Raw genomic sequence first — 26,982 nt, 5'->3', positions numbered from 1 at the left:
AATAAATAACCCCCAAGCGGGATTCGAACCCTGTCAGACGCTACATCAAAAGTAAAACACGTAAGAATAGAAAAGTGCTCATTTATTTTTTAATAGTAAACAAATTACAAACTACAACACGTTTTGTGTCAAGTTCTAATCGATTGCACGTGATTTGACACTGTGCTTATAAATGTTATACAAATAAAAAATAATACATTTTTAATATAGTAATTCACATTTATATGCTGTTATATTTAATTAATTTAATTAAACGAACGTTTAAAAAGGTTAAAATTCAAAAATACAGAACAATCTACATAAGATATGAATTACAATGATTTTTTTCTTGCATTTGAAAATCATACGAATGGGTTAAGCTTTTTAGAATATTTTAATAAACTATATAAAATATATTTTTTAACTTACTAATTATATAAAATATTGTCGACTTACAAATTTAATATAACAGCATATCAACTAGTACAATATTAATTTTAGGTATACTATACATACATGTAACAGATTATTTATTGGATAGTGTATACTATTTTTCAATTAAAAAAGGTAAATTTAACCACTGTATTATTAACAAGTATTAAAAAAATCTTTGAAATAAATTCCCAAAACATTTTGATAAGAGAAAGCAAAATTACATAAATACTAAAAAAAATATAAAAATCCACAACAAAAAATATGGACGAGTGAGTGACATTTTTTTATTGATTGAAAATTATCATTTAAAAATAGTTAAATATTTATTATTTACTATGTTACATTAAGTAAGGATAAAACCTACATATTTTTAAAAATTATTGTGCATATTAAAATAATGTGACTTTTATTTTTTATCTATCGGCTATATCTAACTCTAAATTGGCCCCTGATTTGTGATATTCTACGTGATCTCTTCTAGACTATTCTAAATCTTAATATTTAACAATCTAAAAATTTGCCTTATACTCTAAAGTATTGATTAATTCTAAATGGTCCTCTTCAGCCGATTGTGGATCGTAATTTTTAATATATTTTACAAACACATTAATTTATTTATTGTAATAAGTTATTATATTTATAACAATAAAAAAAACATAATAAATTACGGGAACTGCTCTGTTGTAGGAATCATTCGTGGTCCTGATTTCGCGATTTGATTTTCTGATGAAAATTTTGAATATGACCACCATACAAATTGAACTAAAAACTGTGCAACTAAATTAAATATTTTTTGTAAATAATAATAAGATAGAAGATCTTTGATTATCGCGAAACGTCATTATACTTAAAATAATTAAAATACTAAATAGCTTATTGCATACGAAACACAATTCTATTGAAACTACATATGTCATGCAGTAGATTATTTTTTAAAATTATATATTAAATTTAACTTGAACAAGTACACGCGTAAAAAAATTCAAGTTAATTAAAAAAAGAAAAGTAATAAGAACTATATAATAGTGTAGAACTATGGTATGTATTCAATCGATTCAATACATAACATTTTAATTATAGAATTAGTAATAAATAAAAATAAATTACTAATAAAGAAAATTACAACTAGTTCTATCTTACATTTATTATTAAATTCGTCCAATTGTATACATTCATTTTCCGAAACGTTTTTATGTAAAAACCAATGAAATTTTGTCAACAATACTATACAAAGTTATTATAATATAATATAAAAATCGCGCATTATTTTTATTATATGAAAAAAATATTGGTACAAATATTTAAATCTAAAATTAATTTTTAATTTAACGCTAAATATAAATATCTACTTGTACTGCTTAACCTTATCTTGTGCTAAGGCACTTGTAACGAACATTATGTGCGTTTTTAAAAAGGCAACTTACTTTTACTTAACCTTACTTTATAATTTAACTTATATTATTAATTACTCACATACTCACATAGTGTTGTTATTAACTTTTAAAAATATACACATATTTTTTAAATTAAAAATTTAAATGTTATTTCAGCAAAATTATAAAAAATAAGCAAAAAGCGTTTTTTATTATGTTTCGAATATAATATGTTTTTATTATAATTAAGTACCCATTGAGAAAGTTATTTCTTATAAAAAATATTCATTACACGTTATCGATTTGCTGCTTTATATTAATTATAAATTCGTTGGTGTAAATACATATACCTATATTTAATTATTAGATATAACTATAAATTAAATATGACTTAATTATCTATAGATATCGTGAATTGTTTCGGCACTTTGAACTTTCTGACAGTTTGTTGTTTTGTATCAATGTCATTATTTATATTTTTTAAATAACAACTTACAATTTTTCTTTTTTATTTACTAGTCCTTTTATGTAAAAACATTTTTTTATTTCATTTTAAAAGATATTTTTAAAAGTATTATAATATTTCTGAAAATGTGAATCGATAACTTGCGGTATCGAAATGTTCTTTAAAAAAATATTGCTTGCTGTCTATTGTAATATAAGTGGTCTAAGAAAGTGTATTTATATAAAAATACACTTTCGATAACTGATTTTTGCCCTTAAAATATACTAGAACTAAAAAAAAATAACTACATGTGTGTATTCATAGTAATTTCTCCGGAACTCTGCTCGTAGAGTCGTCTCACTTGATCCTGAGTCATTTGTGAAACTGTCGGTATCTTTGTTACGCTGTTTGTCATTGGCTTCACCTGTAAAATATCCATTATTATTATAAATTTCGAATTTGGATATTGCCAATTGAATAGCGGAACTCAACGCCGCGCCTAATTTTACCAGAGCGGGCATAAACAACTTTAATCATAGGATAATTATGTTAATTTGAAGAGTTCTCCGCGTCGGAATCGAATCCTCTACTTATTAAGAGTAAGATTTGTAGTTACTCTCTAAGTAATAGTATTACTCATACTTAAAATGTACGAATAAAAGAAAATTTGCAATGTTATCAGTCATTTAATATAAACTCTACATTGATAAATTTGCCAGCAGGCCCATTAGCTCAGTTGGTTAGAGCGTCGTGCTAATAACGCGAAGGTCGCGGGTTCGATCCCCTCATGGGCCAAAATTTTTAATAACTATATGTTTTTGTTAATTATAACAATATTTTATTTTAAAGATAACATTTTCTGTGCATCGTAAATAATATACATTATAAAAAAACTAAGTTTAATGGCCATGATTATTATGATACTTTGCAAAAGAACTGATCTGAATCCGTAACCTAATAAATATTTAAAACTTACTTTATTATTGGGAATGAATCCGTTGCTTGTGCCATTCGGTAGTATACCATTGTGTACATTGCCGTTGCGCGCCGTCCCGTTGGCGAGGCCGGCGCCTACACGGGACACTGAGTGCGCGAACTGCTGGACTGCTGTGCCTTCTGTGGTAAAAACAGTGGTGAGCATGATGGTACACGAGGTGGTTGTAGATTCGAATTCTACTTGGGGGAAAGAATTTTCATTTTCTCCCTTTGGTAATAAGGCAAAGTGAGGCGTCACACACTCATCATGCAATCTCGAAAATAGGACGAAAAGTGGGGTACGGCGTGTTTTAACACTATGTTTTGGACTGCCGACCCCGCATATAACGAGATACAGCATAAAGCTAATAAATGTATTTTATGGTTTTGTGGTCATGCCGAATAGTCACTTACCATCTTACTTTCCCTTCTTATATAACACTACTATATTTATACAACACTTATGAGACTGATAAATAAGCATAATATTTTAAACCCGTCAGCAGGCCCATTAGTTCAGTTGGTTAGAGCGTCGTGCTAATAACGCGAAGGTCGCGGGTTCGATCCCCTCATGGGCCAAATATTTTTATTTTTTTTCCTCAATTTACAGTACCTGAAGTTAATATTATAAATAAAGAAAATGTTACTGAATGATTGATGAAATATTTAATTGGCGTTGAAGTCTATCAATTTTTGACTGTTAAATGATGGAACTAAAAGACACGTCTATCACAGGCTCGAATCTTTTTAATAAATAATAAATACAATTATAAGGAATATTCCCACCTTTAAGAGTGCCATTCGGTTTGTTCGCTGTGACATTAACATGTTCAGGTTGTGGCATGGCGGCGATGGCTTCAGCTTTTTCCATTTCCTCGAGAAGAACTCGAGTAAATTCTAGTTGTACATCTGGAGAATCAGTGTCACCGTCCACCTGTGAATTTTAAAGTGAAATTATAATTCACTTTCATGATTATTCCCATATAACAAGGTAAATTAATGCCAAAACACTCCGCCTCCAACTTTCGGTTCTAATTTAGAATATTGCGTGTTGAGTGACAGAACTAAACCCTATGAACGTCAATGAGTGTAAAGGAAGTAAATATTTATATCTGAGCAACAGTAAATCAGTTATAAACAGTATACTTGAGATAAACGGTACTTATCGACTAATATCGTAGTGTAGCTATTCCGTGTAGACTTATAATTATGTTTATTTGTTGAAATTGAAATAGACAACTGAGTAATTTATAACCTACTAATTAGTAAATAAAGGTAGCGTGTAAATATTATCGAACAACTTTTTATTCTATTAGTAAGTAGTGTTCACACACTCTGTTGTCCCCTTTAATTTTGCAGAATAGCAGAACTCAACGCCGCGCTTTGACTCATAGAGGGAAGGAGCATATTAAGTCGCGAAACTCAACTCCCTACTTTGTCTTGTTCTCAGAGCGATAAAATGACGATATTAAAATATCGCCGAGTGGGAATCGAATTCACAACCATCTCATTTCGATTCAGATACTTTCCCGCTGTCCTCAATATTAAAACAACATATACCTTATAATATTATACAATATTTACTATAATAAGACGATGCTGCTGGTCCAAACTTTTCAACATCGGCAAACTAAGCTCCCTGAACACTTCAAGGCGTCTCCTGAAAGCGGCGACTGAATCGTCTCTTCTTCCTCGTCCTAGCTGCAGCTTGGAACAGTCTAGTAGCACCATGCGAGGCGTTATGTTGAACTGTAGAAAGGTTATAAATATATAGACATAAATTAGGCAAGGCTATATACTTGTCTCTTATCAATACTTTTAACATTCTTTTGTTTTCCTGTAGAGTCAAAATATATGTATTATAGAGTAACTCACATTTTTTTCATACAATTCCATTTGTTCCAGATCTCTCGGGTACCCATCCAGCACTAGTCCATGACCACTTCTCGCTGCATCGTTGACTGCAGTAGTCACTAACTTAGTGACCAGGTCTTTAGGTACGAGCTCCCCTGCGCTAAGTGCAGCGCGACATATGGCGCCGTCTGATGCTGGACCTCCACCTGCGTCGGCTAGTACTCGCAATCTTTGGCCTACGCTGTAACAATATTTGTATTTTTAGATTCACGCTGTATCCCGCATATAGCAGATCCCCGAGTGGGAATCGAATCTACAACCGTTGCGGTATGCACATAAAGAGGAATAACGCATAATAATTACTAAAATTCGATAACTTACAGTCGGCTATTCGAACTTTCAAATGCTAACTGAGCGGATCGTACATTAGCTTGATAAGATAATTGATTAACATGTCTATACATAAGCACATCTAAAAACTAATACGTATACGTACTCAGGTACAAAACAGATATGTAATAATTAATATTCGTCCTGTTTGTATTTAATATTAAATATTTCATGTAGGGCCGACGAGGCTCAGGAGCATGTGACTGTAAACACCATGGTTATGGGTTTTATTCTGACTCTCGATTTAATTTCGACGCAGCGCTCAGTCCATCATGCCTCGAGAATTTGGGTGCAAGTGGGGAGCCGAAGAATCTGAATGGGAACGGAGTGTCCTAACACCAAGTGATCCCATGTTCCCTCAGCCTACAGTGTTATGCACTTTTGCAGTAGAATTAATTGTGTAATTTAAAAAATCTAAGCGGTAATCACTCAAATGCAAAATATTAATAATATCAAATTTTACACAATTTAGTATTTTTTATATAATTCATTATTATTTGTATTTTTAACTACCTAAAATGTGTCCACCCCTGTTTCTGTGACACAGGCCTCTGACATAACGTTGCTTTGTTGCTGCCAGGACCGCCGACGACCCACAGCGTGGGAGGAGTGGTCGGTACACCATGCACTCGTATCAGCTCAGGCTGTTTAGGATAGAATTAGTTTTAAACATATATAAACTTAAATTGTAACCTTATATAAAATTACAATAGTAGTCGTCAATCGTTACAATAATAGTAATCGGCAGTCGTCAAGATTCATAAGTACATTAATATTAACCTACATTTCAAACGAAACTTATAAAAGAATATGGACATTGGCAATATGTTATTGTTTCTAAAAGTCAATATTTCGTGTGACTTAATAACATAAAATGAAAATAAAAACCATTTCTCGTTTTTGTTAATAAAAAATTGTAAAAATATTTGAAAATGTTACCAACTACTTAAAAAAAATATAAAATGGCGTAGTAGTTACGTTTACTGTTAAGACGATAGAATTTCGATCTAAAAACATTTAAATTAAATAATATACTATTCTGTTTTCGTATATAACGTGTAATATGTTTGTTGTTGTAAAACTAAGACAACAGAACGATATATTATGACTAGGTTCTATTCCATAGAATAGATAAACGAACTCATTCACTATGTAATACACGAACTCACAAATACAGAAGTGGCATAAAAATAAAAGAACATGACCAATATTTTACCTACCTTTGGACTTAATAATCTCTCAACTCCATTGACTGGCAGGACTTTGGGTCCCACTGGCAAATCTATAGCAGCTGGCACCGCCGGTACAGATGGCAGCACCGGCACTGGCACAGGTGCAGTTGGTAAGTCATCTTCAATCTCTAAATCTTGGGCTTGCAATGAATCTCCTTCACGAATCCTCGCGGGTGCAGGCTCGACGCCGACTATTTCACCTGGTATACCTGGAAATAATTAACATTTCAAATATTATCTACAATTCAGACTAGTGCTTTTCATTGAAAAAATATTTTTGTTTTTATCAAGGAAGGCTATAGATGATATTACTTACCACGAGCTCCAACACCAACTCCATTCATGTTCTGATCTTCAACTGCACCAAGTATTTGTAGTATAGCTGCGCGAAAATCCTTATATACTTCTTCTGGATTCCTTTCGCCATTTACCTGCAAATATATTTAGAATTAAGGAAACCTGTTGAAAATTTATTCTATCATTTTAGAAAATATAAACGGATGTACGTCGTTAAATATCACTATATTTTCGTTTTATTCCAAAATAGTTCATATACTATGCATAGGTACAGCAATAATCAAACTTTCTATTTACTTTTCTTCATACCAAAGACAAGCTGGAGCGCTAACTAAAAATTTATAAGGTAACAACTGTACGAATAGACTTTTTCAATCATATTTCTATATATATTTATGAAGACCTGAATTATTGAAGATGTGACGCCATGATGCCGTCGCGTCGTGGCACAGCGCTGCATGGTGTCTTTTTTCAGACACGACGACTGTTGTGGGTTCGATTTCCACTCACTTTAAAGAAATACTTTCATTTTCTAGCTCTGGTAGCTAAACAAAGGACGGCGTCAAGTTACCATTACTCCATATATAGCACTTGATCAAAATTTTCTAAAAAAGAGCAACGGAAAAGCTATGTGATGAGACCTACCTACAGGTGGGTAAATTGAATTTAATAAAATTAATGCAACTTAATTATTACGGCATAGCAGAAAAGGTAGAATAAACCCAGTTTTAAATTTCTCTAATTTCAATTATTTTTTCGTTTCTGTCTAAGGTACCGGAACCTGACGCCGTTATTTGGGACAAGAAAAACTAAAGAAATATGCAGGTCCCGGACTACGCCTCCACACGTGTAAAAAGTTCTAAAGTAACAAACCTATTCATAATATATAGAGTAGGTCTAGGTACACCGATATTTGTGTCACCATTAAAATTTCACTCCTCAGCCGACCTTCCCACACCTGGCCACTCTCACGTCCTCGGAAAACTGTAGAACTAATCTATCTTTATCGTGTTTTTTTTATATTCTTGTAAATAATATAAATTTAATATCTCTATCAAATGGATAGCTTAATAGCTACAGCAAGTTAAGACGCTACAGTGACATTTTAAGAATATATTTACAAGACAAGTATATACATATTTATAAGATTTTTAGAGCTTTTTAATAGATTTCAAATACTTTTTGGATTATTTTAGGGTACCCTTGAAGTTTTATGAATACACTTGTGACTTGTATAAGATTTGACGTTGGGTCGCAACGGAACCGCTTCTGATTTTAAGCGCAACGATACAGCTTTTGATTGTAAACGCAATGGTTGTGCATTCGATTCCTACTAATAGTAAAAAAAAATAATCGCTATGATATGACTAGGAGGCAACCTTTGAAGCTAGTGTTAACACACTTCTGTTTTATTCTGTTCTTTTAAGTGGCGGAACTCAATGGCGCCATTTGCCTCGGTACCAAAGCAAGAAAATTGGAAAAAGCAAATATTTAATTTCCTCGAATGGGAATCGAATCAAGAACATGTCACGTTTACAGTTACGATCCTGCGCTACGAGTAGCCTCAAAATGGATTTATTCCTCGCAACATATAAAACAAGACTTAATGTTATGTTGTTCAATTGCATTTTCCACTAAAACATTAAGTCAAGTTTCTAAACTTAACTAGAATTGTATAAAAAAACAACCTATTGTACATTAAATAGTGAATTCATCGATTTTTAGTGAATCATCAACATACCCTCACGATACGAAGAATGAAACTTTATTATCACGCACAAAATGAACAAATTGGTTAGTAATTTAACTAGAGATCAATTATTATAATGTGGCTTGACAAAGTATTTTTTAATCAGTAGATGTTTTTATATTTGTATATGTTATATCGTAAAGTAGGCAGAGGGAACCTGAGTGCCTCTGTTCCACATTTCCATTCTTTATTTTTCGCCGATTTCTGGAGGCAATGCGCAACTCATCGCCGAGTTTTAGCTCATTATTGGAGCGGGAAATGAAAATATTATATAATTAATTCCCTCGAGTTTGCATCGAACCCACAACCTGTAGAGTTTACAGTCTTCACAATTGCGCCCCTACGCCTCGAGTCACCTCTACAAATATATTAAAAATCTTATATTGTAATGTATATAAGGAAAATTATTGCTTTAATTCAGCACATTCCGAAAAAGATGCGAGATATGCGTGTTAGATTATTTTTCTATTTCCCGCTTAATCCCGCACTAACTTTTATTTTCGACTTCATCCTCGTATATGCCTTATGGCATTATTACACATTTAAGTCGTTCTAACAAACGACGAAGTAGTTAATTCCCTCGAGTGGACATCGAACTGCCAACCATCGCTTTAAATCATGATATTTGCGATTGTAAAAAAATAAAATTTACATTGTTAGTAAAATAATAGTAAATCTTTAAAAGAATAGCAAATGTAGTGCTATAGTAACTGTACTAGGCGTAACTGGTCCTATTGAAAAATAATCGATGTGTCAAAATTTCTAAGGTCATTGTTTCCCCTTGATTTATTTATAGGATTTTTTAAATAAGAACCTATAAGATTAGAAATAGTAAGTCATTTATTTTACATATATACATGTGTTTAGGTAATAATTCCCCACACATTAAAAGTTGAGTGAAGGTTCTCAGTGTCTTGTTCCCCCGAATGGGAATCCAACCCCCAACCGTCATGTTCCCAGTCAGACGCTGTGCCACTGTACCACGATGGATTTTATGTATACTTATTGAATTTCGTTGTTATCAATGATTATATCTATTTCCATAATATATCGATGTAGTGTTGGTATTTGCTTTGTAAAATATGCATGGCTTTAGTAAATGTTACTTTAACCTTGTACAGGGACAATAAAATAAATAAAATTATATATTTTCATAATTTTTTTTCAGTCGTGGTGTCATTCATTTCCTGTACGCGGCGTTGAGTTCCACCACTCAACAAGTAATGCGTTCAGAATTCGGAGGAAAATGGAGCACGAAAGTGTATATATACCTACCCTTTACTAAATACATAATTATATAGCGACAAAGATATCAAGATTGGTTCTTATAGATTTTTTAACAAGCACAAGAAAAGTTTGATATTCAATTTATACTTATAAACAAAAAACAAATAAAAAACAAATTACAATGAATAAAAAAGATAACATTGGCCCATGAGGGGATCGAACCCGCGACCTTCGCGTTATTAGCACGACGCTCTAACCAACTGAGCTAATGGGCCAGTTGCATATAGAGTTAAAATTAAAACTTGCAAGCTCGAAGCACATATGTAAAACGTGAATGACCTGTTATTATATACTAGACTAGTCGTCGCTCTCAGCCTCGTTCTTGGACTTTACTAGTGACGTACGATGGAAAAGTTGTCTTTTTTGTCCTGTACATTCCCTTCCTATGTGCCACATTTCAACATTAGCAGTTTGCAGTATTATATATTATGTTAAATTGATGTTTTTTTTTGTTTTTCCCTTGTTTTACAGAAACAGTATATCTCGCGACCTCAAACTCTACTCACTCTCACTTTTTTCTATATATTCCTGGGTAAATATCAAGACACTCCATTCTCTCCCTATTATTTATTACATATATATGGAATATAAATATTTCCCTAACATCAGTTGCGGTCAATCAAACACGTAGCTAGCTTATTAACCCTACAACAAAAAAAAATAACGAAGTTACTCAACACCGACTTTCCTCTGCCTATCCTGCTCTGTATACGGGATACAACATGAAATCCAAAATAATAAGAGAAAACGAAGAGATTGATATATAATCATATAAACTAAAACAGAAATATACTATAATATAAGTAATTTGATACAGGAAGGCCGATTCATATTAAATTACTGCGTAATAGGCGTCGTTTAAGACAGTGACATTGTACGTGGCCGTTACCGCGGGCGGTCGATATCAAGTTGTTTATTGATGATTATCGATCATCTCGAGTTACGTATCTACAACGTCATAGAGTGTAGTGATTGAATGGCTGGCTGGACTTGGTTTTTGTTTTATTTTGACGGCGGAACATAAAAAGAAAGCGGGAAGTGGTGAATGGTGTGTTTTAACTCTCTGCGAGTACCCTTGATATAGTACTTATTGTAGTTAATAAGCACTTTCACTTTTTTACACATAGCAGAGTAAGCAGATATAGATAGGCCGAATTTTCAAGACATTGCTTGGAGAGTTCAACGTCGCACTTCGACCACCAGAGCGAGAAATTAAATGAATATTAATCTATCATATTATTGTTATAACCATTCCCTCTTATTTGTTGGGAACCCAGCGTTCCCAAGTTCCGTCAGCACGCATACGTTCCCCACTTTCTGTCGAATACTGAAGGCATGGTATTTTGTACGGCATAACAGAAACCCGCGCTTGCGGAAGGAAATTAAAAAAAATACATCTTTAATTTCGTCGACTGGGAATTGAACCCATGACGCCACACCACGAATTATGTAGAGTGAATAAATAAAATAATAACTCTACAAACTTTGTAATCTTTCAGTACATTTTTAAAAATAAACAATGCTATCAAAAACACGTATATTTTGTATAACAGATTTTTAAGCATCTTAACAATGAATAAAAAAGATAACATTGGCCCATGAGGGGATCGAACCCGCGACCTTCGCGTTATTAGCACGACGCTCTAACCAACTGAGCTAATGGGCCGACGTATTTAAGTCCGAAAAGTAGAACTAACTACAATTACAGCTCTAACTACACTTCAAGTTTTTTTGTAACTTAATAGTAGCAATTGGCTTTGTCTATACAAATGACAAACAACGCAGTATAAGAGCGCATTTATCACTTGCATTTTACATGAAGAAAACGTTTACACTTTGCCCCTTATGCATTGAAATGGACGTTATAATTTCATATACAAAAGTAATGAAGTACAAGTAGAGGGCTCGAACCGACCATTTCCATATAAAATATGCATAAATAGTGGCCAGCGGACGTTTCTTTGTAGTTATTATGCATGAAACTTTGATTATTGAGCTTAACAGTATTATTATGTCATGGAGGTCGTGGCATAGTGGCATAGCATCCGACTGTCCGTAGCGCCGCTAGCCACGTGTGTGGTTGACAAAGGGCGGCGTTAAGTACCGCCATCACTCAACGCCACGTTTAAAGAATATAAATCCGAAGTGATGCATGTTTTTTTTTGTATCTAGCTTGTTTTAGTACCGATGATACACTCGTAATTGATACATGCCTATCGCTGATAAAGCACGGCAACTTAACAAATCATGTTTTATACGTACAAATATTATCTTAGAGTCGTAAACTATAAATACCCTAATAAAAAAAACATTATCGATGTATTATTCGATTTTCGAAATATTTTAAAAATATTACAAATCATATTATAATTAATAATTAATAATTATTAATTATATAACAAATTCTTATTTTTACTGTACTAAAAGTCCTCGTTCTTAAATGATTAAAGTGGGGCTTCTCTCTTAAAGTACCTTTTTACAGTTTCACAGCTAGATGCATATTAGGCATAGGGACCCTATATAAATTAAGGCTGTCGAGGCACCCGAATCAACTAGCTAACCATCCCTAAATAAAGATAGATCTTAATTTATTTACCAGCAAAAAAAAAGAAACAGAATGTTTTAACACTTAGTCAGATTTACATAAACGCAGTTAGCGACAATATAGCATACAATATATACCTACTTACTTCGTTAAATATAATTTTATGAAAGATAAAGAGCCAATTAAATATAAACTTTTATGACACTAAGATATTACTTCTGCTTTTTGGAAATACAATAGAACGGCCCATTAGCTCAGATGGTTAGAGCGTCGTGCTAATAACGCGAAGGTCGCGGGTTCGATCCCCTCATGGGCCAAACTTTTCTTTTATATTAATTATTGAAAAGCTTGATTTTTTAAAATTATATTCAAGTGTATCTATAATCCGTAACAAATATGAATGTTGAAACTTACCGCTATCAGCATGTTGCTTTGGTCGAAGTAATCAGCGACAGGCATTACGTTCTTGTAGAAGTTGTTGAGTTCCATCCTCGCTAAGCTCAGCACCACGTGGCCGAGTCTCGCGCCATATTCTATTTGTCGTTCTAGCACCCTTTGTCTCCAACTGACGAGCACCACCCCACTTATTGTTTGGATCTGATAGGAAAGAATAATTGATATAGGCCCCTATTTACATTATAACTATATATTTCGAGGTCGTTGTGGCGCAGCAGCCAGCGTCGGTAAACGCGATGCTTCCATTTCCAGGGGAATGAATTATTTCCATTACCTTGTCCTGGTAACAAGACATCGGGCGGTTTTCAGATCCGCCATTCAACAAACAAGGTCTCAAAAATTGGGCGGCGTTCTGCCCTATAGTTCTGCCCAATAGGGACGTCAGAAGGAGTATAACCTACTTCAATTTTCTTGCTAAAATGTTTCGGACATGTTATACCCGGGATACAGCGTGAAGCTGAAAGAACGAAAAGAATATTCTCGAAAAGCCGACCCTCTATTACAATTAATGACATGGACGAGTCACCGTTCAACCGATCGCGTGTAATAGTAATCTATTTATCTAAAATACGAGATACCATCGCGCTGGTGGTGGTGGTGGCGGTGATGGTGACGCGGCGCTTTGGGCATTATGTCCGAACAATATTTTTTTATAATTATTTATTATTTCTATGCTGTAAATGATAAATTAGAAAATGCTTTTTGTGTGTTAGATAGATACTTAATGATTTATGCCAATAACATGGTACAAGCGACGGTTGTAGATTCATTCTCCCAATAAATATATAAGAAATTATTTAGTTTTACGTTCTTTTCTTATTTTTATTTCTTCGCGAAACCTAATAAATACAATAAAGTTTAACAAGCAAAAGAAAAGTAATTTCTGTTAGTATAAGCTAAAAACCTTACATGTGATTGGAATGGAACCTACAATGTTATTGGCATAATCTAATCACGCAATGATAGAGTCAACTCTCATCAATATCATACAAATGATTGTTTTTAAAACATTCAAGAGTGTCGCATTATAATCGTGATAGTGACCGTGACATTGTAATGATGGTTCGATATTCATTGATTCAAATAAGGTTTTCATAACTTTTACGTGTAGTTATAAAAGAAATCTTTTTCTTTTTTAGATTTTCTTTTTCTTTTAAATGTTTTTCATAAAAAGATAAGAGAGGCCAGTCGTGGCGCAGAGGAATAGGCGTACGAGTGTAAACGCGACGATTATGGGTTCGATTTTCACTCGGGGCAATGGGATATTTTACATTTTCATTTCCTCGCTTTTGTAACAAGACAAAACGCGTGGTAGAGATTCGCCACGCAACGCGAAATGCCTTGAAAAATCGATGCAAAGTGGAATACGCTATAGAATAGAATAGAATAGAATTCCAGGTTCCCTATTTCCCTAGGTATACCCTACGTACTGGATACGTCGTAAAGGTAAAAAAAGAAAATGAAAACTAAAATGTAAATGTGGCCGTAGTTGCGTAGCGATACAGTGTCTGAATTAAAACGCGACGGTTCTCGGTGAAATGGATTATTTTCATTTATTTGCTTTGCTCAAAAGACAACGAAAATTCCCGAAAATCGGGAATCGGGAGTATCTTAACATAACCAAAATAATACTAGCTTCCATCTACCTACTCTACTAAAGGTATATTTACTATTATGAATAATACACCTTGAGATGAAAAAAACGAGCTATTAAACAGTGTCATAAGCTATTATATTCTTAATAACAAATGATATTTATTATGATATTATTATATCTTTTAGGTAATTTTATGTGGCGTTTACATAAAATTACTTAAAAGATATATATTCCTTCTTTAGTGTGCATAATGCAACAAAGTTAAAAGGTTAGGTTACTCAATATATTACTGCCAATCCATTTAAGTAACTTCACCATGACTCTCTAGTCCCCGTGGAGCAGTTTCCATGTAATTAATTACATTAAGTTTGAATGCTCTATAGTCTATACAATTACGTTAACTTAATGTCGTTAAGTTAAACTAAATACTTCATATATATAAATAATTGAAGTTAAAGCGGGCGTTGAGTTTCACCATTCAATAACTCGCAAATTAGGCGAAAAGTAGGACAAAGAGTGTCTTGACACTAAACGATCTCTCTATAATGATAGCATGGTGGCGAGTTACAGTGTAAAGCTAAAATACACTTACTTTTATTAGGTCGACCTGAAATCAACAAACTTACTATATAATATTTTGAGAATCTTAATTTTACCAATTTCTTAATGAAATTGAATAGAACTGAAATGTAACAGATGAAACTCAAAGCGGTTTTTTTGTAATATATTTATACCAAGCAATAAAATATTAAAAAAAAACAATTAAATAGTGATAAAAACCTTGTTTATAAATCTTTTTACATTACTTAAAGATAAATAGTGAAGAATGTTCCGCCCTTGACACACTAGTCACCAATTTTTGTCAGAAGGTCCTTCCAGAATCGATTAACAAGTACGCAAAGTACGAGTATACCTATGTTATTAACTAAATAGCTAATGTATTTATTATTAAAATTTCAACCAATTATCTGTAGGGGCCAATTGAAATTTACCAGTATCTTCTTTACAAGTGCGGTATCTGCGTTAGGAATTTTTCGAGTTAAATCTTTTTAGACTTTAAAATAGGAAAGTCGGTAAGTTTCTGGACTTGAATAGATAATTTTTTGTAAAGACTTATAATTTTGCAACCTTAAATTTATTGTTTTTATTATTCTTCTTTTTATATTTATTATTTTTTTTATATTTATTAAAAAAATTGCCATATATTTATTCGCCATGTATCTTGAAGCCCTTTGCTTTTACGTGTAAATGTCTAATAGTAAGGGTGACAATTTTTGAGAAAATATTTTATAATGACGAGATATATATTATGTTACAACGTATATCATAATTCTAACGCAACTAAAACTAAAAATTGCTAAGACTAAAACTTAAAAGTCTAAAAAATAAAAAAAACGCGGCTATGCGTTCCGCCACTCAACACGCAATGCGTGCTAGGTTCTCTCTGCTTATCCCGTACACTACAGAGTACTGTACGGGATACAACGTGAAACTGATTTAATATTTATATTATGTTTATTATTAATTCCCCATGCCCCTTATTTTTTCATTATATTCTTCTATTTACTACGATAAATATGTAATCTTTAGATAAAGTCTTACGCGAGCAAATCTTATTTTGTTAAGTTAATATAACAGGCCCATTAGCTCAGTTGGTTAGAGCGTCGTGCTAATAACGCGAAGGTCGCGGGTTCGATCCCCTCATGAGCCATATGTTTTATTTTTTAAAATCTATGACCACCTAATAAATATTTCTGATAAGCTTTCGTAATCTTTCATAAATATATATATATATTTTTAAGCAAAACTTAAAGATAATATGTACTATGATATAATAATAAAGCGGGAACCTTACCTTATCAGAATATTCAGCAACATCTCTCATAGAGCGCGGGTACCCCGACACTAAGTACGTTTTCGCTGTGGGCGCCATCTTCATTTCTAACATCAGTACTTCAGTCACCGTCTTGCTGGATAACGTCCCAAAATCTTGCATATCTAGGGAAAAACCTTTGTTTTTAGGTAAAGTTGATCTTTTACACCATTGTAGGTATATTAAACATAATTTGAGGCCATCGTAGCGCAGTTGTATGACAATACGATGTTTGTTGTTTCGATTCCCACTCGGGGGGTAGAATCATTTTGGTTAAATGTCTCGAAAATTAGACGAGGAACAGAGTATCTTAACATTAGGTTCCCTCTGTCTACCCTACTAAATGCGTTATACAATGTGAAACTATGTATGATATTAAATATTACTTACATAATATGTATGTATCTATCTACATACATATATTGTCAAAGACACTCGATCATTCCCACGCGGGAAGCTCTTCATTATAGAATTACCTTAATTATTTCAAATGTTATGTCGTAAATGTTTTTTTTCTGTATTATTTGTAGTGTTTTGTAACATATAATTTTCATAATGTATGTCATTTATACGAAGTCATTAACATTTTTATGTTTTGACGGTAGTTTTCTTTTTTTTAATAATATGTCTGTAGGAAACAGACGAATGTGAGATCGATATGATGACTTACATAATATGTACTGATTAGTATTATATCTATATAAGAATAACAAAATGGTGCCATTATCTTGATTTGTTAATTCCTTGTTTTTTTTTAGGTTTTTTCACTTTTTGGATTTTTGCCTAGATTTGTACAGTAAGTTCTCATTTCGTGTGTTCATAACTGTACGTACACAGTAAGTTTTGGACCCTACAGGTTTTTGTATTTATACGGTAAATAAGAGTTAAGAGGCGAGTGAGCGAGTAAGAGCGTTCAAATTTAATTTCTTATATATTTAATATCTTTTTGTTGTATCCTGCATAAATCGCCATAAATTTTCGACGAACCCTCATTTTGAATTTACAGACCGATTCTACGCCACGACGACTTCATGGGGCTAGTCGTGGCGCATGCCCACAACTGTAAACGCGAAAGGTTGTGGGTTCGATACCACTTGAGAAAATTAAGTATTTACCATTTTCATATGTCGCTCTGGTAACGAGACAAAGTGCTGCATTCAGTTTTGCCATTCTCTGCTTAGCCTGCTCTGTGCGGAACACAGCGTGAAATAAAAAAAAATCTTACCATTCCCAATAGCGTATTGCTGTAGTAGATCAGTCATATTGATATGAACAACCCCACGTCTCTCCTGCATCAGGTTGTCGCAATGAGTCACCTTGCCGCTGCCGGGACCCCCTGCAAACGTACCTACATTTGTAAAAATTTAATGACTGCTTTTAACGACAACAGAGAGACGTATCTACTGGACAGAAAGATAGAGATTTGTAGAGACTAGAATGTAGAACATGTATTGGAACAGTAAGAGTAAGGAATCTCCAAAATTCCTACGGGAACGTTATTAAACGAAATTTTCCATTCTACTTGCTCACTAAAAAAACGATACCAGTCGTGGCGGAAGGGCACAAGCTTGAAATTAAATATATAATATTTCCATTTCCTTGCTCTGGTAACGAGGCAAGGCGCTGCGTTATTTGCTACCACTCAACGCGCATTGTCTATACGTAAAGAAGTACCTAGTCATTGACCCTGAAGTTAGCTTTTTAGAATTATTATTACTTTTGATTATTTCCTTCCCGAGACGTTCACAAAGCCGAACTCCAGGGCGGCCACTTGTCAACAGTACCTACTATACCAAACAACATTACCCAAAACAAATATAACAGGCACGCTGGGCGGCTCGAACTTGACGTGACTGGAGTTCTGCATGGGGAAGGGCACGCCGGACGGCGTGGCGGGCCACGTGCTCTCGCGTCGGCTGCGGTCTCCGCCTGTCTCGATATCTTCATTATTTTGTTCTATTTAGATTGGTAAAATAGTTAATAGTAAGACCATCGTGACACAGTGGGACGACCTTAGACTGCAAATGCGATGGGTGTGAGTTTAATTTCTATTCAAAGAATTGGGACAAATTTACTATAGAAATTTACTTAGAAGTAATATATTTATTTATACTAGTATTATCAATAAACATCTTCAACTACAATATGAATGTTTGTCCTTATATATTAAGTGAAGGATACAAAGGTTTAGTCAATTCATACACGGTGTGTGTTGAATCGCTTGGTTTAGCAAACAATTGTGATTACTATTATAACGAATGCGCCTAGTCATCTGTTTTAATTAATTTTGAGGGACAGAAAATACTTTTTTTTTAATATTATGCAAACTTTTTTAATATAATTTTATCAAGAATTTATCAAGAAGTAGATTAAGTATTTTTCGTATTTAACATTGTATTGTTCGCACAATTAACACCTTCTGTCATCTGTGGTACTTTATGATGGCAACCATTATTGTCCAGATTTTATAAGACTTTACATAACATACAATAAAGCTACTTCTAACTTAAGTGTTTTTAAGTGTCTTTGGAACTAGGCGACGGACTTTAATGGGGTTTCCACTAATATGAGTGAGTCAAGAAAATAGTTTTATAATACTGCATATAAGAGTAATCAACGTAACAGAAGACGCGAGCTAAATGTTAGCTATTATAATATTTTTTTTAAAGTACTGTAGTTTTAAGGTAAGGAAATATTTAAATTGGAGAAATATTCAAATGAACATTGGATGCGCGGTGCCGGCAACTACTACACAGGTATAAATAAACAGAAAATGTTCCCTTCTATGTAATTATTATTAAACTAAAAATATTAAATTGTATGTTTTTTGTATTTAAGGTCTTTTTAATAGCTTCAGGTTATATCTTACACATGCTAGGATAGGCAGACAGAAGTTGCGAACCTAGTGGTAAGATACTTGGTTCACATTAAGACACATTGGAAATCATATAAAACCAGAATATTAAATATGACTTTTCTTCGAGTGAGAATCAAACTCACCACCCTTGCCAACTTTTGTTCCAGCGCCACGACGGCCTTAAGTTTGCATAATATTACATAAAATGTGTTCAAGTTTCTTTCTCATCATAAGCAGACAAGTTATTTTAAAGGACTCTTTAAAAATAAAAACATTACGTTTTAAAATAAAATAGAATTTAATGTTTGGATCAGTTATATAAAATGAGATTGGCGCCCAACGTGGGACGCGCACTTACCAGTGTCTAAACAGATGCCCATAGTTCCATGAAGCTAAATATATTTTATTTTTTCCTTCAACAAAACTAAAATGGTCCTTATAAAGCCTAACTTTATATTGGCACTTATTACAAAAATATATCAAAAACGGTACAGCGTGTGGACAGTGGTCACACGTATTTAATTGTTCATCGATTGAAGGACACGACCTTCGCATGGGACATTACAAACAAAACATAAAAATTGTTATGTTCAAATAAAATAAAATAGATTAACTCATCTTAGTTAAATTTAACTGATAGATTGAACTCTGGTTATTCGAAAGTTGTGTCTACGGGAGAGCATTTCTGCCGGCGATTTAAATCGGGGGCACATCGCGGGCCGACCGCTCTGGAGCAAGTTTGACGCGTGACTGAATTTATACTACCTTCTTGGTGGTCGACACCTTTATGTGTTGCCATCCCTTTTAAACTTTCACGAAATATATAAGAAAAAAAGAGACAGTAAACACATTAAATAATTTAATCGAGACCACCCTGAATGAACGAGTGTAAAATTACAGTAAAAATGCAAGGGCTCATGCAAGAATATGAGTAATGCTGTTTACTTAAGGTTAAGTTGTAGGACTATTAGGGTCAACCATTTAATGTTTCAGTGACACTCGCACTCATGGCCGTATATAAGTTATTCAAATGTTACACACGCGATAATTGATATGTTCAGAAGTTTCCGAGTTTCTGAGAATGGTAACGTCGTACCCAATGGCTGCTATCGTGTAATTACCAAACCCGTAGTTAGGAAAGTTTTACATATTGTGTTTAAAAAATTAGTGTTATTTAATTATGTATTTAACATTCGTCTCTTGGTTTCGAGTAGGGACTATTTTTTATTATATTCGATTATGTTTCAGGTATTTTAGTATCCTCGGTCTGTAATGAGGGAAAGCGCGACCTTGAGTTCCACCACACAACACACAATGCATCCAAAATTCGGCGAAAAGTAGTGGACGGAACTGTCTTAAAGGGAACGGAATGTCTTAAATCTAGGTTCCCAGGATCCCTCTGCCTACGCAATTATGTGCGGGTTACAGCTTAAAGCTAAAAATACATTTATTTAAATTCAATAATTTTCTTACTATCAATGGAGCAGTAATTTTATAAACATTAATAACACAACAATCAAATAAAATACATTGTATATAAAACTGTCATTTATTAATGTAACATTAATTGCTTTATAACTTGTGCATGTAGAGATTCACATTTCTTAGAAATATATAACAAATAAGTACAGATGTATGCAGTTTTCATTTTGTTTTATACCATTTAAACAACACCGTGATATGCAGGAAGAGAATAATAAGAAGATATTTCGATTAATATTCGATCAAAACTAGTTAAAGCTATCAATGACTTTGATAGCTTAAACTATATAAAATATCAATTATTATTATATATTATTATATTAAAATATCAAATATCAATTATTATTACCTTTATGTTAAGATTTCCTCGATGTTATTAAAATAGATCACAAACAGATAAGTACAGATTAAATAATAATATAAATAAATAGCTATTAGTGTGTATATATTTTTATATAACCTTAGGCCACTGATTTTAACAAAACCGACATTTGATCTCGAAAATTTTTACACTGGAAATATATAAGAACAGAATTTTTATAATTTTCAACATTGTCTTTTTAGTGTGTGGTACAATTAAATTTGCTTATTCTGTTTTATACTATTATATACGAAAAAATAATTTTCTTTATCGCCGATAGACATATAACACAACATCTTAACTTCAAACAACAAAACTATTGTATGTAAATGTTTAGTTTTCTACATTTTCAAATATATTTTGCATATTAAGAAGTTAAAAGATTAACATTTAAAAAAATAAGAAAAAAGATAGTACAAACTGTCGCGCTTTAATTGACGGCAGGGTACTACAAATTACAATTAAGTATAAATTCCACTCAAAAGAATGAAAGTGTCATAAAATCAGGTCTGACTACCGTCGCCATATTTAAAACAAAGGCAATATTATAAAATATTAGCAATAATTGTAAAATCAATTGAGCTATAACAGTAAAATAATATCTAAATACAAAATTAGAGTGGAAGAACAGTTACAAGTCTATTAAATGCGCAATAAATAATTAGAATAAAAATAAAAATTATCATATTTTACTACTTATCTAATATTTATTGTAACAATTTTCACTATAATCGAGATTTTTTTTCATAAAGTTTCAACAAATATTACTAACTACAGATAAATTAAGTCAGTTTTAAAATTGCACAGATTAAATAATTTATTGTTTTATATAAGCTGTAAAAATATACATATATTGCATTTCCATATAATAAATTAAGAAAAACGTTATATCTATGTACGATAGGCCATTATTATAATAATCATTCAATTTCTTGTTAAGTAATATTATATCGATTAACACATGAAAGATAATAAATAGGTTTAAAAAAGAAGAAGCGTGTTACGTAAAAAAAATATCATTATTATTCATTAGTAGAAGCGAAAACAATGATGCAAGTAAAAAATTTCAGAAAATTAATGTTATATTTTTTTTATAGCAATAAAATGAAAAATCGATTCTGTTTTTAAGCAGTAACGACGCTAATTAGTCAAGTCCATCAATTTAAAACGATAAAAAATAACGTTTGCATTACAGATTAATGACTTAAAAATATAATAAGATAATTAAATTAATTTTTCAGAGGAGAAATATACATCGATATTTTGATAACAATCACAAAAATATATTCGTTGTCCTATAAATGAGATTTGAATTTTCTTTACAATTAGCTAGTAAAATTATTCCTTTTTTTTAAATTTTCATTGAAAACATCAATCAATCAATGTCGAGAAAAAAAAATATGTGGGTATATATATGTGGGCTTAAGTATCTGAATATTTATTTAATTACAAATAAAATAGGAATATTTGAGTTCGGTTTTTGTTTTAGTTATCTGTGGGTCAATAATAGATTCAAATAAAATCAAAATCATTAAGTAAAATCATAAAATAAATTCGTTAAAAATATAAAACTTACATAATATTCGTTAGTCCTGCGATTTAAAAATGAAAACAAAAAAAATAAACAAAATTGGATTCCCACTGGGGGAAATTAATAATTTTCATTTCCTCACCTTGGCAAAGTGAGGTGTTGAGTTCCGCCATTCAACACTAGGTTGCCTCAGCTTACTCTACTATACGCGGGTTACAGAGATAGAATAAATAAGAAGAAAAAGAAAAAAGTAATAAATAATATTATAAAAAAAGATTTGACTCCTTAAAAAAACTACAAAAGTATCAAAGTAATAAAAAAACAGAACATATAACAAATGTATACGCCAATGTCTTTTCAATTCCCTGTCACGATACAAAATATACATATAAATTAATTGGTTCTTTAAGTTAGTTTTCTTATAAATTATCTTAGAACTATCTGGAATGTTTCTACCACATACAAAACTACGATGTTACGATTCTACAACACCCATGGGGGTACCCGCCATTTTATTGTTTTTTAACAAGTATTAAATTAGAATGACATACCAATTTGCTTCTAGTTATTCGTTTATATATCATATTTTCAATGTATTATTGTGTATGATTCCATATTAAGTATAGAAAAATTTTCAAGTCCTATGACTTGAACTTGCGCCTCTTAGACGGTCGATTTCGAGGAGGTGCGGATTCCAGGCTTGATGCGTTCAAATTTTTCAACGTTCTCTAATATATTAATCAATCATCACAAAAAAAAACATCATTTCCGTCGTATTACCTCATAGAAGAACACTTGTGCAACACTATTAAGATAAATATTTTAGAAAAAATTAACATAGCGCGACTCCAACTCACGCCTCTTAGAATCCAACTATCCGAGAGGCCCAAATTCGAATCCCACTAATTTTTTTTTGTATATTTCCTAAAATATTAAACAACAATCATTAAAAAAACTTCATTTTGGTCGTATTTTTTCATAGAAAAAAACTTGCGCTACACTATTGGGCTCTCTCAAAAGAATTTTCTTTTTTACAAATTTAAAATGTTCTAACGCAAATTCATATAGATCATTTTCCATTTTCCATACACTTGACTGCTGTATTTTTTCTATAGTACGCTGTGAGGGGTCTATTTTAGAGCTTGTTTGTCTCAAATGTGATTTATTACTATTGAGATAATGTTCGGTTGCTCCTTTGAATAAGCGTGGAAGACTCGCTTCTAAAACTGATATAAAATCGAGCATTTCTTCAGTCACTCCTACTACAAGATAGTGGTTTACTAAGTTGTGTTTCGCTTGCTGTAAGGCCCAAGGGCTGCCGGGTTTCCTGTAACAGATAATATACAATAGAAGTCGCTTAAAACTATTTCGTGCAAAATACTCTCCCTTTTGTGAGATCGTGCAACTTTAGATTTCTAAATGCTTAATACGATTACGTTTAATATGCTAGCATTTTTAAAAATGGCTGCAATACCCTCTTTCTTTTTCGCTTCATATATCTTCATATACAAATATAGAGTAGACAGAGATAACCTGGTGTTAAGACTCATTTTAGCCCAATTTTAAAATATACTGTGCCAATTGATGTAACTTAACACAATATACTATATGTATATAATATATGAGAAATACATGTATATAATAATATATAATAATATATATATATAATATATGAGAAAATTAAAATAATTGAAGTATATTTATTATCCTGAATTAGGATCGTTGCTATTTCAATGTACTACAAATGCTAGTCATAATTGCTACATGCTTTATCCCACAGCAGAGTACATAAGAAAACCTATGAAGACTCTATTTGTCATATAAATTAAAAGCATGTTGTGTAACAAAATGTTCTCTTACCAGCACTCGGCAGCGTGTCCACAGAAAAATGGCACCTGTAGCCACATATTATTGGGATCGCAGTCTGGCTGGCTTTTTTCAACACATTCATCAAATGTCTGAAAGAAATATATATTTTTTTATTTAGCTTATAGTATTTCATCCAGTATCAAACATATAACAGCGAAGGCTATGAAAATAATTCTAATTCATGCCGCACTTTGCCTCCACACTCTGTGAAGAAATGAAAATATTAATGTAAATAAATATTTCATTTCCTCAAGTGGGGATGGAATCAACAACCAGTCGCATTTACAGACAATAGTATTATTAGTTTTTAATTAACTTACAAAAAAATAAAAATATACACTAACATACCATTTTGTCTCCATGTTTTTTTCGAACTAGATGTGGACGAAAGTTATCACCATGTCTTAAGAAATAGTAATAGGACACAAGTCTATCTAATGGTTTCCTTATAAGATTTATAAATATTGGCTTTGATGTAGTTCCCAGTCTGAAATATTTCAATAATAAGTTGTCATGAGTTATTTATATTGTATAAGCTTACAAAAGCAAAACTAGCCACATTTCACAAAACTATATCAGTACTTGTATATCATTTCTATTTAAGTAAATAAAGACAATTCTTAAAAAAACTTTGAAATATTTACGAGAATAAATGAAATATTTACTATAAATGGAATAAGATATTTTGCATTTTAATTTACAAATGCTTAGAATCTCAATTACAAAACCAGTCTTCTATTGACTTTAAAACATGTATTTATTTTAATATAATCAACATGCTAGTCATGTGTCACATGACTAAACATACATAGCATGTTAAAGGAAAAATTTAGTAAAAATTAACATACATATGTATATTGTTTTAAATTCACACTGTATTCCAAATAGCAGAATAGTCAAAGAAACTAGCATCAAGTCACTGCATTTCTCATTTATTGTCTAATTTTTAAACTTTTATGTATGTTTAATTGCAGACCTCAATGCTGTGTTTTGTCTTTTACCAGAGTGAAGATAATTCATTCTTTCAAGTGAGTTATGGACCCACTACTGTCACCCTAACAGTTAGTTAGAATAAAGTATATAAAATGTTAATGGTAAATGAATTTTAAAAAATAAATAAAGTATTGAGAAGCTATAATGGTGCATTGTTCTATTTATTTTTATATTATTTCAATATCTGTACAGGCTGGTATTTAAAACACATAAAAATACATGCTAGCTATTTATAGCCTACCTTTCAAAATTAAGAAAAGCCATATGCCCATGATATAGTGCTGGCTTCATTTCATCCCATTTGGTTACATTTTGAGCGAACTTATACTGATTACTTAACGACAGAACATGCATGTTTGCTGTTATATTGATGTGTAAAACTTTGAAGTGATTTTTCTTACATAAATCGTAAGCTACACCTACAAAACTTGTAGATCCCGTCTTCGGCACTCTATTATATATTACAACTAAATCGTCGTCATCTTTTAAAGAATCTTTTGGGAAAAATTGTCGAGATTCCGAATGAGACTGCACTAATTTGTACTCTGGAAAGAAAACTATGTTTAATACGATTTCTCCGCGACATTAACATGAGGAATTTATATTGCACACTGACCCAGTTTGCGGTAACTGTCCTCTATGCGAGCTATTTCTGATTGAAAATATAGGACTACAATAACAATGACACAGAGACTTGAAAATAGCCATAACTTATGAATGTTCAACATATCGTTAATAAACAAACCGCACTACGCTACGCTACACTTATATTAGTACTGGCATAATTTAAATATGAGTTCATTATAAATATAAACATCCCACTACTCGGGGCACCCACACTAGAAAATAAAGTAGTAGACTTTGTAGTGAACTCAGCTTGAGTCAATCCCCATTCCATATAGCCATATTTGACACTTGGCATCTGTCAAATGACAGTTTTGGATTGTCAAATGTCAACAGTATCAAATGTCAACAACTATGTCAAATGCAGATGCCGCTCCGTTTAACGTAATGTTGTTTTTTTTACTAACAAAATACTTTGAAACATTTTTTAACATATAAATAATACAACAATAAGTTGTATTTTAATAGATGCATAAGGGTATCCTTAATATTTTTGTCAAGTTTACTTATAAAACTGAAATATTTTATATTTTTATTATTATATTACATTTTAACAATCCCTTAAAGCTATATCATTAAAATGTAGATTTAGCTAATATGATCATAATTCATCAGCATTTTGTTCATTTCGGATAGACCACCTACAATGAACAAATATATTGTTTAGTAACACAAATAAATGTTGTACCGAAACCGATTTATTTAGTTGAATAAAGTAAACTGTAGTTCCGGCCGTGTAAATAAATAATAGGATTCTACGCAACAAAATAATCAATA

General features: G+C 32.1%; 2 protein-coding genes and 6 non-coding genes across 8 annotated transcripts; 4 read left to right on the top strand and 4 right to left on the bottom strand.

The window, feature by feature from the left end:
- Positions 1-65: 65 nt before the first annotated feature.
- LOC146541745 (adenylate kinase isoenzyme 5) lies at positions 66-19,725 on the bottom strand. Its single transcript, XM_085195701.1, has 13 exons — positions 19,704-19,725; positions 18,295-18,444; positions 17,714-17,824; positions 16,471-16,613; positions 12,977-13,159; positions 7,000-7,114; positions 6,672-6,892; positions 5,965-6,095; positions 5,083-5,302; positions 4,792-4,956; positions 3,994-4,141; positions 3,209-3,348; positions 66-2,656 (listed from the first exon to the last, which is right to left on the bottom strand). Exons 1-13 carry the CDS (start codon positions 19,723-19,725, stop codon positions 2,537-2,539), a joined length of 1,869 nt encoding a protein of 622 aa, XP_085051827.1. The 3' UTR covers positions 66-2,536.
- On the top strand, positions 2,954-3,027 carry TRNAI-AAU (transfer RNA isoleucine (anticodon AAU)). Its single transcript has one exon. It is a non-coding gene; the product is annotated as a tRNA-Ile (tRNA).
- Positions 3,713-3,786, top strand: TRNAI-AAU (transfer RNA isoleucine (anticodon AAU)). The gene has a single exon. It is a non-coding gene; the product is annotated as a tRNA-Ile (tRNA).
- On the bottom strand, positions 10,159-10,232 carry TRNAI-AAU (transfer RNA isoleucine (anticodon AAU)). Its single transcript has one exon. It is a non-coding gene; the product is annotated as a tRNA-Ile (tRNA).
- Positions 11,610-11,683, bottom strand: TRNAI-AAU (transfer RNA isoleucine (anticodon AAU)). The gene has a single exon. It is a non-coding gene; the product is annotated as a tRNA-Ile (tRNA).
- Positions 12,806-12,879, top strand: TRNAI-AAU (transfer RNA isoleucine (anticodon AAU)). The gene has a single exon. It is a non-coding gene; the product is annotated as a tRNA-Ile (tRNA).
- TRNAI-AAU (transfer RNA isoleucine (anticodon AAU)) lies at positions 16,253-16,326 on the top strand. The gene has a single exon. It is a non-coding gene; the product is annotated as a tRNA-Ile (tRNA).
- Positions 19,726-20,875: 1,150 nt separating the features above from the next.
- Positions 20,876-26,450, bottom strand: Hs2st (Heparan sulfate 2-O-sulfotransferase). Its single transcript, XM_085191583.1, has 5 exons — positions 26,198-26,450; positions 25,823-26,126; positions 24,937-25,075; positions 24,580-24,677; positions 20,876-24,046 (listed from the first exon to the last, which is right to left on the bottom strand). Exons 1-5 carry the CDS (start codon positions 26,307-26,309, stop codon positions 23,677-23,679), a joined length of 1,023 nt encoding a protein of 340 aa, XP_085047709.1. The 5' UTR covers positions 26,310-26,450; the 3' UTR covers positions 20,876-23,676.
- Between the last annotated feature and the right edge of the window lie 532 nt (positions 26,451-26,982).

This window comes from Heliconius melpomene, chromosome 1, assembly GCF_056956725.1.
Source record: "Heliconius melpomene rosina isolate 202511_hmr_F chromosome 1, ASM5695672v1, whole genome shotgun sequence".
NCBI lineage: Eukaryota > Metazoa > Arthropoda > Insecta > Lepidoptera > Nymphalidae > Heliconius > Heliconius melpomene.
This window is presented reverse-complemented; position numbering and strand designations above follow the sequence as displayed.